The following is a 13,927-nucleotide window of genomic DNA, read 5'->3' on the forward strand; positions in this document are numbered from 1 at the left end:
GGGGGGGGGATTAAATCCTCTTCTGAAAGTGGAACTCCTGCTTGCCCTGATCTGCAAGATAGCAGTCAGCTTGAAAAACATTGCCATGGGCTCTTGAACAAGTGATACCCCCTTTCCAGGCCTCAGCTTCCCTGTTTGTAAAATGAGCTTATTGTCCTGAACAACTTCAAGGATTCTCCCAGGACCACTATTCCATGGCTTCTGTCTGAATTGAAACCTCAAAGGACTTGTCACGGGGTATAGTTTAAAAGAGGGACTCAGGGTAGCTCTGCTCCTCCCAGGTAGATACTGATGTTGATAAGTTATTTTCCTTAAAAGTGAAATCTTAAGACATTTACAGCACTAGAGTCTCCTCCCATATTATTTATCATTTCTAGCTTTGAGATTTTCTTTCTTTTAGTGCCATTTTGAACATAAGCTTACAATGCATGTTCTAGTAATGCTTTACATTTGCTTAGAACTTTACAATGTTTTGACATTTCTTATCATCGTTGATCCTCACCATGCCATCTATATAAGTCATCTTTCCTATGAGGAGAGAAAAGGAAAAATTATCCTCATTCTCATTTTAGAGGTGAGGAAACTGAGCTCAGAGATGTCTTCCCATGCCCTCAATCACATAACCAGTAAGAGGCAGCTCTGGGAGGCTTCCTGAGGGGCGTGCTTCTGCCATTCTCTGCCCACTTTGTTCCTTGATGAGTCACACCAAATACTCATAATAGTTTATGAAAATAAATCTACCCCACCCTTTAATATTTCTTTTTTAGCTGAGGATGTTTCTAGCCATGGAAATAAGGCAGAGAAATCTCTTCCTTAGCCACCAACAAATGACATTACTACAATGGAAAAAGCACAAAAACAGCCTGGAATTCCTCATTACTTGACCAAACCGTGTTTCATAAACTCTTCTAAGATCAGTCTGAGAACTGAGAGCCACTGATAACATGAAGCAACATCTTCTAATTTGTGTTTTCAGGAAGATGTTTGTAGATATGCGTGGGGGGAGGGTGTGGATCATAGGCTAATGAGTTTAGAAAAGATTCAATTAAACAAAATTGAATAAGCCTCTTTATTGTAGGACTTGTCAAAGGCATTAATGTGGAAAAAGGTATGGAAAGTCTCCAAAAGACAGGTGTAGTGAGCAGCATTTCCCATGCTTGCTTGCTTACAGAGCACCTCTCCTTGTTCTCCACTACACCAGAGCTCTGCAGAACACAGTTTGGGGAATGAGGTGTGGTGGATTTATCCACACAGCTCAGGGGCCAAATCCAGTAGTCCCAACTTCTCCCTGTAGCAACATGAATCATGTAGGAAACCCTCAGTTTCCTAGAAGTCCTGGTCCAGACAGGATACTCTGTGCAGGGAGACATTTATCATTATAGCAGGAGCATTAACAGCATTTATCTTAATTTAATCTTGAAAAAATTTTATCTTAATGAAAATGACACTCTGTGACATGAGTCCCTGGTGCTTCTGGGCTTGCTACTCTGGGTGGCTCTTACAGAGTAGTTCAAGGAACAGTGTGGAAAAGAATCAGGAACAGAGTTGTATGGAATGCAACCTGGACCTGGGCCCATCACTGGAGCAGGCAGAAAAGGTTCAAGTTACCATTCCAAACAAAAGATCAGTAGGAAGGCAGAAGAGCTCAGAAACCTGACCTTTTGAAGAAGCCAAAGGCTGCCCTGAGGTGCCAGGAGCATAGGCCTTACAAGTGAGAAAAAACCGTGGACATTTAGTTCTTAGTGTTGGCACATTTTGAGCAGGAGCATCCCTGACAATTGTATGGCCAGGTGCATCTCCTGGACTCTCACTGCCCCCAGTGTTGGGCTTCTCAGGCAGGTGGGAGTCCTGCCTTGGTTTGCATGAAGAGGTTGGTTTGTGTGTTCGCTGAGAATGGCTCTGATGGAAACAGCCAGTTGCCAAAGCCAAACACATCCCTCAATGGGCTCTTACTCAGAGGTTCCTTCAGAACAGTGTATGCTTTTGAAACCCCTCCCCCAGCTCAGTTGTAACCTTAGGAACTTGCACAGAGCAGTGGGAAACACGTTTGTTTGTTAGTCTCAGTTCAGTAACTTCCTTGTCTTTGCTTTCTGCTGCGTGGAGTAGAACCCAGCTGTTTGGGCCCTACCCCAGGTAAGACTGCGGTGTGGTGATTCTGCTGTCTCCAGATCTGTCACAGCCCCCACAGGCTCTGGGACTTCACTCATATGCCATGGGAAGACTCATGAGTTGTGTTTGCTTCCCCTACCCCCTCACCAATAGCCTGCTGGAGAAGGTTGAACAGGAAACATGGCGCGAGACCGGCATTTCCTTTGTGACCTCAGTCACCCGCCTCATGGAACGCCTCCTTGACTACAGGTATCTTCTCAGGCATCTACCCAACCTCTTCTCTGTTAAGGATACTCTCTCTAACAAGAATATTCTCTGGCCTTAAAAATAAGACCACATGCCCTTCAGGGAAAGGACTGTTCCCTGAAGTGAGTGTTGATTGCCATCACCAGTCATTAGGAAATCTGCTGATGGCCGAGGAGAGAGAAGGAGTCAGCTTTCTCTTGAATGGATTAGGACTACCTGGGATCCCCCACCTCAAGATGTAGCACACCCCCAGAAAGCATCCCAGGGACATGTAGCCAGCTGGCTTTCCATCCGGAAGGGTCAGGGCTCAAGCACAGCAAAGGGGCAAAGAAAAGCTGTCTCTGGAGCAAAACAAGGGACAGGTGCAGGTCCTTAGTGCAGACTTTCCTCAGCCCCATGGCATATGGGCAGGGGTGTGTCACCTGGTAAAAAAAATGTGACCTCTGGGAGGGCTTTTAGTTGGCTTTTCCAGGGACTGGGGGTTCTACTTTTCTATGCCTCCATTCTTTGCCTAAAATCTGTTTACTTCCCTGGGCCTGGCCATGAGCAGGTTAGAGGAAGCATCCACTATGTTGAGGAATCTTTGTGTTGTGGTCAGTCTGAGAGTTGATGTGGATTCAGAGTTTCTTCATGAAAGCCTGCCTTTCCAGTCATATCATGGCTTTTGAATTAATCCAAAAGTGATAATAAAGCTACCACTGAAACCTTAGTATCTCTCTCAGCAAGGTTCAGGTAATGGCCAGGGATGCCCTTTGGGAGCCTGGAAGAAGGGGATAAGAATGAGGAAGAATGATAAAGACATGAAACCTTGCCCTGAACAGTATTTGTCTCCTCTATGCCACAATCTTGTTCAGAAACCCCATGGGAAAGCCTTCTCTGCCTGTAGACAGAAGATGAGGGTGTTTAGGCCACCTCCAGTTGCTGCTGAAGTAGAAGGTGGTGCTATGCTAAGATGTGCCATACAGAAGACTCAGGGGTCCACATGCATTGGCCCAGATACAGAAATGTAATTTCTGAGAAATGTGCTCACATTGTGAGCCATCCGCTCTTTCTGTAACATAGTTGTACTTGTGTGAACTTCAGCCCATTTTTCCTGATCCCCAGGAGTCACACATGTCCTCTGGGGGCCCTTTTTTTTTTTAATTTTTTTTTTTTTAATTGTGATTTGAGTGAAAGTCTGTAGAGCAATTTCATCTTTCATACAGCAGTTCATACACATTTTGTCTCATGACACTGACTGCAATTTCCCACAATGTAATAGCTCCCTTCGCACTTCCTCCCCACGGTTACTTCTTCCCTGTGTCCTTCCCTCCAATGCACTCCTGCCCTGCAGGTGGTCTCCCTGTGCATACACTGCCCTTCTGTTCTCCCATAACTAATCTCTGCAAGGAATCTACCTTATGTAAATGTTCGGCCCATATGCTGGTCTTTTATTTGGCTGGAGGCCACAGGGGTGAGTTCAATTCCATATCTGAAGGGCAGCTAGGGGCCATAGTCTCAGAGCTTCACCAGGCTCTATCAGACCAGAAAACCTGGCCTTTTTTTTTTTAATAATTTTGAGTTTTGTTCCACATTGTTCTCCCACTCTATCTAGGATCTCCTATATAGATACCCCTCTGAGTGTTTTGACATTGGTAGCCAGGCACCATCTAATTCTGGTCTCATGGTCATATAGGCTGAGGATCGCATGGTGTACCAGTCACTTGGACTAATTGTTTCTATGCATCTTTGGTTTTCTTCATTTTTCTTTGCTTTGAATGAGGAGAGACCCATTGTTCCATATAGATGGCCACTTGCAAGCTTTTAAGATCTGGGGACCCTTTTTAAAGCAGGAAATTCCTTTGCTCATGTCATATCCCCAGCGTCCCCTGCACCTGCCAACAGAGAGAGAAGGGAAGTGGGCAAAGACCTTCACCTCCTCACTGCAACATTTACTAAAGAAAGGTTGGCCCCATTTTCTGTGGGCTACCAGAAAGGGCAGAAATTAAGTTCCAAGCCCTGGTTCTGCTTGGCTGTTTGATTTCTCTATTGGAATGTGCCATAAGTACTCTAACTCACAGCCAAAACTAATTTCATTCTCCATTTCTTATCCTGGATAGTATCTACAAAACAAAATCCAAACTCCTCATTGGTATCAAAAGCCCTTCATATACTGGCTTTTACCCTCCTCTTTGGCCCTATCTCATGCCAGTCCTGATACCCACATCCTGCACCCCACCCTCACAGCATTGCTCCTTGTTAACATGACAGGAAACAAATGATGGCTCCTATCTATTGAAAATCTACTATATGTAACATGCTCTACATACATTATCTGTAATCCCGTAAGAAACCCTACACAGTTATCCTTGTTTTTATCAATGAAAAAACATAAGAAGAAAGTGCCATTGCCAAAATTTGAACCCAGGTCTGACTCAAGAGCTATGCCCTGTCTTCTCAGCTACGTTGTCACCACTCAGACTTCTCTACAGGCTATATGTCCTCCCAAGAGTGGCTTCTAGCCCATCCCCATCAGCGAGGCTTTTCCTGTCATGGACTTACTTGGCTCTCTGAGCACTTCTCTTTCAGAGCATAAGTCACCTTGGATGGTGGTCATTTGTCACTTGTCTGTCTCCTTGACAGAGGAGAACCAGCTCCTTCAAGGAAGGGAACTTGTCCCCTACATTAGTCCTGGACCCTGGTGGGTGCCAGTAAATATTGATTGATTGGGTGAACTTACTAATCAGACCACACAGGAACCAAGTAAGTCTTGTTCACTGCCCAATGCAGTTTAGTTCAACAAGAATTTATTAAGAAAATACTTGCTGATGGTAGCTCAACTTCCAGCCAAACAACAGACAGTCCTACGAGGTGAATATTTACACCAGGTAGATACACTCTTTAGAACAGTCAACCATGGGAGATCAGAAGGGCAGCATTTGTACAGGGAGACAGCTCAGAGAGCAGGAATGCACAGTAAAGAAGGACACAAAAGAGAAAAGGTAACCACAGGGAGGAAGTGGGAAGAGACCTGTTGCATTATGATGATTGCAATCAATGTAAAAAAGAAAAGAAGATACTTGCTGAAAGTTAAATATATATATATATATATACATACATACTCAATTGAAAATAATTTATAGGCTATATTCCAGAATGACCTAAACCTCCAGTGTAAGACTCAATTTCAGACTGGCATTGAGGACCTGGGAGTATCAGCTTTCCTGTTAATTCCAGATACTCTGCATCAGCTATAAGATGCTTGCTGGCTTCAACTGTATTTCCCAGGTTAGGAAACAGAGCCCTTAGAAGGGCTTCCTTAATGTTCTGGAATAGACAGGGACAGAACTGTGGATGCAAAGTCCTCAAAGCTCCCAGTTGGATCGCCACCTGGAAGAGGCAAGGTTGTAAAGCCTTCCTTTCCTGGGCCCCTCCAGTTTTATGGAGGGCTGTCTGGCCACTCATCTGGGCCACATCCAGCTTACTGCGTACTAGTGAATAAGAAGCTTCAGAAGAATCTTCCCTGTCAGTCTTCCAAAGAAAGAGCAAAAGGGGGAACAATATCTGTGCCCAGTGACAGGCTTTAAAGAGCATCTACTCTGTTGAGTAGCCACGCAGAACTGATGCAAGAACTCAGAGAAGAGTCTGCTGTTAGCAGCGCATGGGAGAGACATGCTTTTGTGTTTTATTGACTGGGTTGTGAAGTTCTGGTTACGGTCAAACAGATGATGTCTGGTAAACATCTCAGATGCTGTCTAGAAAATCAAACCACTACATGCCAACACAGCTAGATAAGACCTTGCTGCCCTCCCTGGGAGCAGCTTATTGGAGAAACAGGAGCCTCCTCTACCCTGTGGGTTGCTTGGCACTAGTGGCCCCTATGCTCACTCCTCTTAAAAAAGTCACAGCAATGTCCTGTCCTTGCTAATGCTAAAGGACAAGTTCTACAAAGGTATGCTCAGGATCCTCATGTCTGGTTACAAAAGAGCCACATGCCTTGTGGGATAAATTTGCTGGTATAGTAAAGCTCAGCAAAGAGGGCTTTGGTTCCAAACACACAGAGCTGCCAACTCTGACAGTAGACCACCATAGGAAGGACACTTGACTTTGCAGAATGCCATGAGAGTGGTATGGGTTTTCAGTATCCCATTCTTTCAAATAAGTCACCTCATAGCCACACTCCATGTGCTGAGGTGCAGCTGGGAAGGTGGGGGAGCTGGGTTTGTCAAATGACCATCTAGAGGCTCAAAGACTTGGCCTTGGGCTCCTGACTCCCAGCTGTGCCACACTTCACTGGACTTTGCGCCTGTCATTGGAGCAAAACCCAGAGACGTACTCCCAGCCCTGACCCCCACAGGCTGGAAACTCCCTACTGCAGCCTTTCTCCAGAGCTGCTAACAGACAGCTTCACAAGGAACTGGACCTTCTCCAAAGCAGTGTGAGGTGCCACAGAAAGAGGGACAGCAGGCAGATGGAATTCCGACAGGCTGTGTGTAAAGGAGGCTTCTTGTGGCATTCACCAATCTAGTTCTCATTCTCCTTCATCTTCTTTTGTGGAACTTCTGCTCCCTTCCAGGGGAGCTTGGCTTTGACCAGCCCTCTGCTCTCCCTTGGGAAAGATCCATTCTATCTTCTACTGTCCTGTGTCTCACAGGCCATCCCCAACCTCTCCCACACTCAGACCCTTCTCAACATGTGTGCAGCTCAGTCCTTGCTAAAGCTCCCCAGAATCAGAAAGAAGCTCCAGACTCATTGCAACTGGTGGAGAGGTGGTTCCAAAGACCAGTGCACATAAAGGGGACCAAGTGGAGAAATGCCAAGTAGGGAGTGAGCATGTTGGCCATGCTGTGGGCATTGTAGCCACAGGGTCTTGAAGCTAGCGCCTGTTGGTGGGCATCTTCATCTAAGATTTGGTCATTCTAACACCCCAGTGACACTACAGCTCTGTGTGTTGTCCCAGTGACATCCCTTCATGTCATGGAATGCTAATCTTTGCTTTCCCTTCCAGGGACTGCATGAAAGGAGAGGAAACAGAGAATAAGAAGATTGGCTGTACTGTTAACCTGATGGTGAGAGGACATGAGCTCTCCTTCCATCTTCCCAGTGGGATGATTTCTGTCCTACAATGTGATTGGCTTGGCCTTTCTTCAGTGTGTGACTATAACTGCCTTAAGGGTTTTAGCCAGGACATCAGCTCTGTTACGGATATCTTGGAGGCCTGTATCTCATCAGGCACATTCCTGCTCAGGAGCGGAATGGAATGAGCTTCTCTTTGAGTAGAGCTCTAGTCTGGCCTCTTCACAAGGTCCCACCGACCTTGATGTCTTTTAGTTCCCAATGTGCCTGATCCCTGGTATGCCCTGGTGCTCTTCCTCTTTCCCACTACTCAAAGCTCTCACGGATCTGCCAGTGATTCCAATAGCATATATTTCTTCTGGCTGGTCCATTCTCTTTCTGACACTGTCTCTGCCAGGGCCCAGTTTCTGTCTCTAGCCTAGCGCACCCAGAGACTTGGCCAGTTGCCTGAGGCTCAAATAGGTGGCCTCCATAGATGGCAGCCTGTCTCATATTGTGTTTTCCTTCTCACTCCTGCAGAACTTTTACAAATCTGAGATTAACAAAGAAGAGATGTATATCCGCTATATCCATAAGCTCTGTGACATGCACTTGCAGGCCGAAAACTACACAGGTGAGTGTGCAGTGCATAGCCGTGCCTGCCCCTGAGGACAGACTGGGGGGATATGCACAGCTGGCAGAGAAAGACCCTGAATGGTGCCTGCCACATCCCAGTAGAGTGCTGGGGCCCCTGCTGCCCCATGTCACCTCATTCCTGTTCCTCAACCCCTTTGTTGCATGTGGTGGAGAGATAGCAGGCAGAACCTTCACTTGTTCCTGCAGGCCATGTCCTCCCTTGCCTGAGGCTGTCCCACTCTTCCTTCCTCCCACCCACCCCTCGGAGGTTCAGAGTGTCTTGAGCTCATGGCCCCTCCTTACAAGCAGAGCCTTTCTTAGGGCCTTTAGAGGTAATATAGGAATATCCTCCCCTAACACACACACACACTCGGACTTTCAGAACTCACTGACCAGAGCTACCTTGCAATCTGGACTCTTCCCTGCAACTGCACAGCAGCCTCACACTGAGTTCCCAATGGAGAATGTTCACAGATCAGACGGGTACCCTTTAATTGTAGTTACAGTGTAATCTACTAACTAGAACAAATTTAAACACATTCCAAAGTCCCTGTCACGGTCTGTTTACTGAGGGCCACCCTGATTCAGAAGGGTGTGTGCATGCATATGTGTCCTGCCTGATCACCTTGTACCATAGCACACAACAAACCTTCCCCACTGTGATGACCGGCCCCTGTTTCTTAGCCTTTGGGCCCTAGGACTTGAATTTGTGATAGACCAGGAATCAAGCTATCTTTGTCCTCAAACAACACTAGATATTAGATGGATTTACAGAAACAGAGAATCCTCCTTCCTCATCTCCATATCTTAGAGAGTGATTGGCATAGATGCCACTCATTCTGACAGCACAGCCTGGCAAGAATTAAAGCTAAAATGACTAGGCTGAGTCTGCCATCTCTACTTCCACCCGTGATCTCAGCAACCCTCTGAGAGAGCAGGAAAGAGTGAGACTTTGATATACTCCATGTAGCAGTAAAAGCATCTGCTAAATTCCTGAGGACTAGGCTTTGCGAGGTTAGGTCAGGGATTTGGACATGGTGTAGATACTGAGCCTTTTTCTCTGGTGGCCTTGAGAATGACAACTGAAAAGAATGCAGGTAGGGAAAAAAGCTACCTGATTCCCTAAGGGAGGCCCTGAGTGCCATAGAACTTATCCCTAGAGAGAAAAGGCTTTCTGGATCAGGTGAAGAGGCATGTGCTCCCTGGGCAGGTAGATCCAGTGGCAAGGTCACAGCCAGAGAGTCTGAGATGGAGAGCCTGCAAAGTGGCTAAAACTGGAAGTGGGTCATGAAATAATTAGAAATTAGATTTTTCATAGTGAGGAGGAACAGAGTTGAGTAGGATCTTGAAGGCCAGACAGAAGCTAGAACTAATTAATTTGCCAGTAGGAGATGCCTACTAAAACTGAGCAAATAGAACAGGAAAGAGCGGAGTATGTAATGAGAACACTAAGCAGCAGCTGTAATTCATGTGACTCATCCCTTGAAGTTTAGGGAGCTACTATATTTAGCTGTTGTTTTTTGTTTGTTTTTTATATAACCTTCTCTAATTGTCCCACCCATAAAGTAAGATAAGAAAGCTCTGGTGTCATAGTGGATAAGGCATTTGGCTACTAACCAGATCAGTGGTTCAAACCCACCAGCTCTGCTCTACAGAAGGAAGATGGGATCGATCTACTTCCATAAAGATTTACAGCCTCAGAGACCCAACGGCGTCATTATGAGTCAGAATTAACTCACTGGCAGTGAGTTTGGTTTTGGTTTATAAAGTAAAGTATTGCTGGACCTCTACTCTGGGCCGAGCATCAACTTAGGTTCCTTCAGAAGTGGAGCCTTTGGCTTCAGACCCATAAGACAGTTGCCACCATTCATACCTTTTCTCTGTAATGTCTTTTAGAAAGGGTAGAGATGGGAGAAGGAGGAAGCATCGTTCCTAGGGCTATGCTAAGGGCAGAAAGTGGAACTAGAGGCATTGGGGCCAACTTTGGGAGAGCTGAGAGAAGCCTTGGTCAGTGCTCACCCCAAAGAACCAGTTCTGAGGAAGTTGGAAAGGAAACTCTGTTCAGTTAAGCAAAATGCAACCCAAAAGCTCTCTCCATGTGTCATTGTCTTCCGAGGCAAGACAGTCTGTGCACCCTTGTAGAAGTGACCATGCAGACTCTCTGGTAGGTGGACCATTATTTATCTGGAGCCCACAACAGGTGACCAGGCCATGGGGGGAAGATGTCTACCTGGATCTGTTGCTGTTTTGTGCTATGGACAAGCGTTGTTGGCTGGCTGGGCAACAACTCTCTGTGGGTCTCCCTCCCTCACTTTTGATCCTGGTGTCCCTGACCTGGGCTGCATGCACCTTTCCCTGGTGTACTGCTCAGCACAGTCCTCTGGCACCAGGCTGTTCCTGAGCCCCTGAGAGGGGTTGCCTGGGCCTTCACACTGCTTCTCCCCATAGAGGCTGCATTCACCCTGCTCCTCTACTGTGAGCTACTACAGTGGGAGGACCGGCCGCTACGGGAATTCCTCCACTACCCATCCCAGACAGAGTGGCAGCGGAAAGAGGGACTGTGCCGGAAGATCATCCACTACTTCAACAAAGGCAAGGTAGGTGTCATTAGGCAAGCCCCTCAGCTTTCACCATGATGCGTGGCATCTTGACACTGTAGGGATGGCAGCAGCTGCAGAGCAGGGCTATGTAGGGCAGTGAGTGGGTGGGTACTTCATGTGTGAGAATCAGTTTTGGAGGCAACAGGATTTTCTCTGGAGGGAAACAAAAACAGCATAATTCTGTGGATTGGCAGTCAGCTCCAGATCAGGAATGAGAGAGCCAGCCCCCGTACCAGCTTGCACATCATGAATGCCAATGCTCTTACAGACAGGACTCTGGTCACCATTTATATTTAAAGAATTAATGAGGGTATAGCTTTGTAATCTGCCATAGAACATGTGAGCTGTTAAAATTAATGAACTTCAGCTGTAGGCAAAAGGAAGCCTCTGCTGCCTCTTACTGGTGCATGTTCTTATCACAGGTCTCTCTTCCTCTCAAAACGGCCTGGGCTTCTGTCATTGAAATTACTCTCTATCAAACCCACTTCTGTGGGATTGGCAGGCATCCAGCATTGGCTTGGGCTTCCTTAGGACTCCCCCACCACCCTGCTCTGTCTCTGGGAGAGCCCTCATGGGGCAATCTGACCACCTAGAGTTGGGTGTGGCCCATGCACTAGAAAGGCTGGGGCTCGTGTTACTCCGCTTTGAGCAGATTTGAAAAAGCCGAAGTCGGGTCATTCAGGAAACTGTAGTGACTGAGCCTCTGACTCAAATGGATGGAAACTGATTTTATAAAATTACTTTTTTCATCATAAAAAAGAAAGATTTAAACATGAATGACTTTCCCATAAATCAGGAAACATCCTTGTCAAAAACATTCACTCAGAAAACTTCACAATCACTCATGCAGAGAACACAACTGGTAAACAAGAACCTTCCCCAAACTGCAGGAGCTTGCATGTAACCTAGCCCAGAGAAGAGGCCCAGTGCTTAGCTCTCACATACAACTTATCCCCAACACACAGCCCAAAGCCGCCTCCCTTCCTGGTCCAGGGCCTGATCTGGAGTCCCCTGCCAGCACACTTTCAGGCCAGCCTTCTTGGCATCAGCACATCCAAGAGCTGCTACTCACACATCTGCCCAGCAGGCCCTCCCAGCTCAGACGAATGGCAGAAGCCTGACATGAATGTACGTGATTGTAGTGTACAAGTTCTCTTCTTTTCTTCCCATGGGAAGAGTGGAGAGTATTCTGACTGACTGAGCCTACCAATGGGACATGTGAGCATTAATGGCTCTCTCTTCATCACACACTATAGTAGTACTTAGAAAAGCAGATTTAGACTTACATGATTTCTGTTTTACAGACTAGGGAGTGAGACACAGAACCTGCCTGAATATTGTAGGTGGGCAGGAAGCAAGGAAGAACTGGTCAGCTCCAAAGCCCACCTTCTTAGGATCTCCGCACTCCTAGCAGCCCTGCCTTTGCTGTGCATCACTAGGGAGCATGTCCTGTGCTGAGTACAGACCACTCAGTGAGCCCTTTCATATGAGCTCATCCTCAAAAGGGCATTTCTGAGTTGTATTCTCTTGGGCTCATACAGAAATTCAGCTTCTCTGTTCCTGTGCCTCAGTACGCAGTAGGACCAGTGGGTAAGACTAACCACATCTTGAAAGGATTCAGGGTTTTTAATGGCTCCAGGAAGGCAAAAGGTGATTGGTGCAGAAAAGTTCTCCTGAAGGGCAGCAGGAGGAAGGCAGAAAGGAGAAGACTTAGGGAAGGGGCAGGTAAAGGTATTGTAATTCCCAGCACTGCTAGCACACCCTGCCTCAGAAGCTGAGCTCCTCCTGGCTTTTCCTCCTCGTACTTCCAGCATCTCTGTTAATGGCCTTAAACAGATCGATGACCCACTCAGGTTTGGTTCCATGTTCATTACTTGGGTACCCAAGAGGATCAATTGTCAGTACAACTGGACCATTCTGTTCTCTCTCCAGTGGTGATTAACCTAGAAACCTGCTGTCCACAAAGGGTAAGCTATCCCAGGCCAGACAAGAAGAGCGAGAAACCCCACAGAAATGGAGTGTGGCCCAGTAAGAGTTGAGAGAAGGAGAGAGAGGGGCAAGGAGGGGAACTGGTCCTTCTTCATAAGGCAGACTGCAGGGAAACTGGACAGAGACCTCAGGCCTCTGTTCACCTGAAATATAGTCCATTGATGCTAGACTAGCCTCCCCTGTGGGCATGGGTTTGGGGTCTCCTGCCCAAGAGTTGTCGGTGGCCCACATTCCTTTAAAGGAATGATAAGTCTGTTGCTTCTAATATGTTGCATGCATCCAGAGGTACAAAGGCTGCAGACTAGTCCCAGGTCTTTGCCTTCCTTTTCAGTTTGATTAGAGTGATCGCTAAATCAGTGTAACTTCTGTACCATCCCTGTGGACACCAGGGCTAGGGAGGAGTGTGTGACAAAGATAGGTCAAAGCATACATCTGCCAGAGCTGATAGGAGTTACGGGACTTCAGACACTAGTAAGGAGTTTTATAGTTGGCTTTGCCTCCTGCCTGAAAGGAGAAAACAAAGGGAAAAAATAGAGATGGGGATGCATTGTATTGTACCTGCAGCACACTCACCACCTGTGTGCAGAGGCAGCTCTCAAAGCCTCAGCCCTACCAGTGTTCCAGCACAACCTGTCAAAGCAGGCAGAGTGTCTTAAAGCTCTTACTCCTGGCTCACTCTAAAAATAATTGGGAAGGCCCTTGTAGCAGCAGAACTACAAATTAGGGTAGCAATGGCAGCAAGACAGATAAGCATTAATCCCCATGGGAGAGAAGTTGAGTTATACTGGGAGTTACTGTTGGCAAGCAGAGTACCTTTAGCCCTACACGGGGCCCTCATCACCTAAATGAACAGTCCCCCATGGGGCAGCTCTTGGCAGGTAGCCAGAAGTCTGCACAGAGCTCAGCTGCTTAGCCAGCCCCCACAGAACTGCCTGCCAGGCAGACCCTTGTGTGGCTGAAACCTGCCCAAGCAGCACTTTAGAGCAGGAAAGAGGACTGACATGTGACTCCTTGAAAGCTGACAGTGTGGGGAGATGAGGCACTCCAGCTGACTGAGGCAGAGGCATTGCATTGGTCCAGGGAGCTGGGGTCTATTTAAAATTCTCTTCAGTTTGTTTCATTCTTTTTAATTGGTCCTGCAGTTACAATCCATATGGCACTGATTTCTTGAGAAGATAGAAATAATGTGCTCTCTTTGAGAAAAACAGCCCCAAATGAAACAGTGCTGTCCTTTTCCCTGATGCTATTTCAAATAGTACTTTTAAAAAGTATAGTCCTTTTAAAGATTCATAGTAAAATATTTATGGATAGAA

At 46.7% G+C, this 13,927-nt stretch overlaps 1 protein-coding gene across 1 annotated transcript in view; it reads left to right on the forward strand.

Annotated features, from left to right (window-relative positions):
* The window catches only part of DOCK3 (dedicator of cytokinesis 3), a 738,119-nt gene that overhangs the window by 694,618 nt on the left and 29,574 nt on the right, over positions 1-13,927 (forward strand). Inside the window, exons 34-38 of the mRNA XM_007952017.2 lie at positions 2,107-2,133; positions 2,263-2,358; positions 7,343-7,403; positions 7,930-8,023; positions 10,474-10,622. Coding sequence (XP_007950208.2) covers positions 2,107-2,133; positions 2,263-2,358; positions 7,343-7,403; positions 7,930-8,023; positions 10,474-10,622 — 427 coding nt within the window. The remainder of the gene's footprint in view (positions 1-2,106; positions 2,134-2,262; positions 2,359-7,342; positions 7,404-7,929; positions 8,024-10,473; positions 10,623-13,927) is intronic.

This window comes from Orycteropus afer, unplaced genomic scaffold (assembly GCF_000298275.1).
Source record: "Orycteropus afer afer isolate SDZICR_OR568_19922 unplaced genomic scaffold, OryAfe1.0 scaffold00323, whole genome shotgun sequence".
NCBI lineage: Eukaryota > Metazoa > Chordata > Mammalia > Tubulidentata > Orycteropodidae > Orycteropus > Orycteropus afer.